This window comes from Neltuma alba, unplaced genomic scaffold (assembly GCF_004799145.2).
Source record: "Neltuma alba isolate B1F8T4 unplaced genomic scaffold, ASM479914v2 tig00011119_pilon, whole genome shotgun sequence".
Classification (NCBI taxonomy): domain Eukaryota; kingdom Viridiplantae; phylum Streptophyta; class Magnoliopsida; order Fabales; family Fabaceae; genus Neltuma; species Neltuma alba.
Genome location: NW_021635856.1, coordinates 595,993 through 597,376, shown reverse-complemented (window position 1 = coordinate 597,376; position 1,384 = coordinate 595,993). Strand labels below are relative to the sequence as shown.

General features: G+C 48.3%; 1 protein-coding gene across 1 annotated transcript; it reads left to right on the top strand.

The window, feature by feature from the left end:
• On the top strand, positions 1–1,384 carry LOC114761375 (heat stress transcription factor C-1). Its single transcript, XM_028950733.1, has 2 exons — positions 1–290; positions 408–1,384. The coding sequence occupies exons 1-2, from the start codon at positions 87–89 to the stop codon at positions 1,212–1,214; spliced, it is 1,011 nt and encodes a 336-aa protein (XP_028806566.1). The 5' UTR covers positions 1–86; the 3' UTR covers positions 1,215–1,384.

The following is a 1,384-nucleotide window of genomic DNA, read 5'->3' as shown; positions in this document are numbered from 1 at the left end:
AGAAAAACAGGCGCAGTCAGATTCACACAAAACACACCCGCATCGTCCAGAGAGAGAGAGAGAGAGAGAGAGAGAGAGAGTATGGGATGGAGCAGAACGACGTGATTGCGCCGTTCGTCATGAAGACGTACCACATAGTCAACGATCCCAGGACCGATGATCTCGTCGCTTGGGGGCCAGCCAATAATAGCTTCATCGTCGTCGACCCTTTGGATTTCTCCCGCAGGATCTTACCAGCGTATTTCAAGCACAACAACTTCTCCAGCTTCGTTCGTCAGCTCAATACCTATGTTAGCTTCCTCCATAACTTCCATGGAGTTTTCTTTTCATTTAACAGCCTCTTTTATTTAAGCATCGCAATCTTTGCTTTCTTATCATGTGCATGTGTGTGATGGAATTCGTGATAGGGTTTCAAAAAGGTGGATCCAGATCGATGGGAGTTTGCGAACGAGTGGTTCCTTCGCGGGCAGAAGCAGCTGTTGGTGAACATAGTGAGGAAGAAGCAGCACAAGAATAAGAATATTATGTGTTATCATGAGGGTTTGGAGGGGAAGCTGATGGAGGAAGTGGATGAAGAAGTGTTGGTGATGGAGATAGCGAGGTTGAAGGAGGAGCAGAAGGCGCTGGACAAGGAGGTGGAAGGGATGAATAAGAGGTTGGAGGCAACGGAGAGACGACCTCAGAAAATGATGGCGTTTCTGTGCAACGTGGTGGAGGACCCTGATGCTCTATCCCGCGTATTGGCCAAGAGAGAAGGAAGACAGTTGGCGGAGAAGAGGCGGCGCCTGATATCATCGGCCGCCGCTGCCACCACCTCGTCCTCGTCTTCGTCTGGCATGGCTGTCAAAACAAAGGTGGAAGAAGACGAGGCAACTGTGGTGGGAGGTATTATGCCTTGGTCGCCGGAGACTACTGGTTTCGAAACTCGTAATTTTTGTCAATCTTCTCCGCCGCAGGAATCATCACCGTATTGGTGGGGCAAAAGCCAGGCAACACTTGACACACCTCCTCGGAGTCAACAGAGTAATAGCGACACCACCGTTTCCACGGCGGTGGGAACCGTATGGCCGCCTCTAGGAGGGACGTATTCGGAATGTCACGCCGGTGACGGTCAATTATTGACATGTTTTACAGATATGGCGCCGGATACCCAGAGCAAACCGAGGCCGCCGCCGCCGCCTTATCCATTTTCGCTGTTGGAGTGGGGCTTTTAGATATGCTTGCTTCACAAAATTTGTGTCAGATTCTGTCTTTGGTATCAAGTTATAATTCTAATTCTAATTATATGTGCTCCAACATTGTTTATGGAGATTTTTTTGTTGTTGTTTAATCTGTTCAAACATCTTTCCCAGCTATAGACTTCTAGGTAAAATTGAAAGTTTAA

Bases quoted from the DNA above. Each gene is read 5' to 3' on its own strand.
- LOC114761375 (XM_028950733.1), top strand. From the start codon at position 87: ATGGAGCAGAACGACGTGATTGCGCCGTTCGTCATGAAGACGTACCAC. The intron at 291-407 runs GTTAGCTTCCTC...AATTCGTGATAG, and splicing joins TTCGTCAGCTCAATACCTAT to GGTTTCAAAAAGGTGGATCC.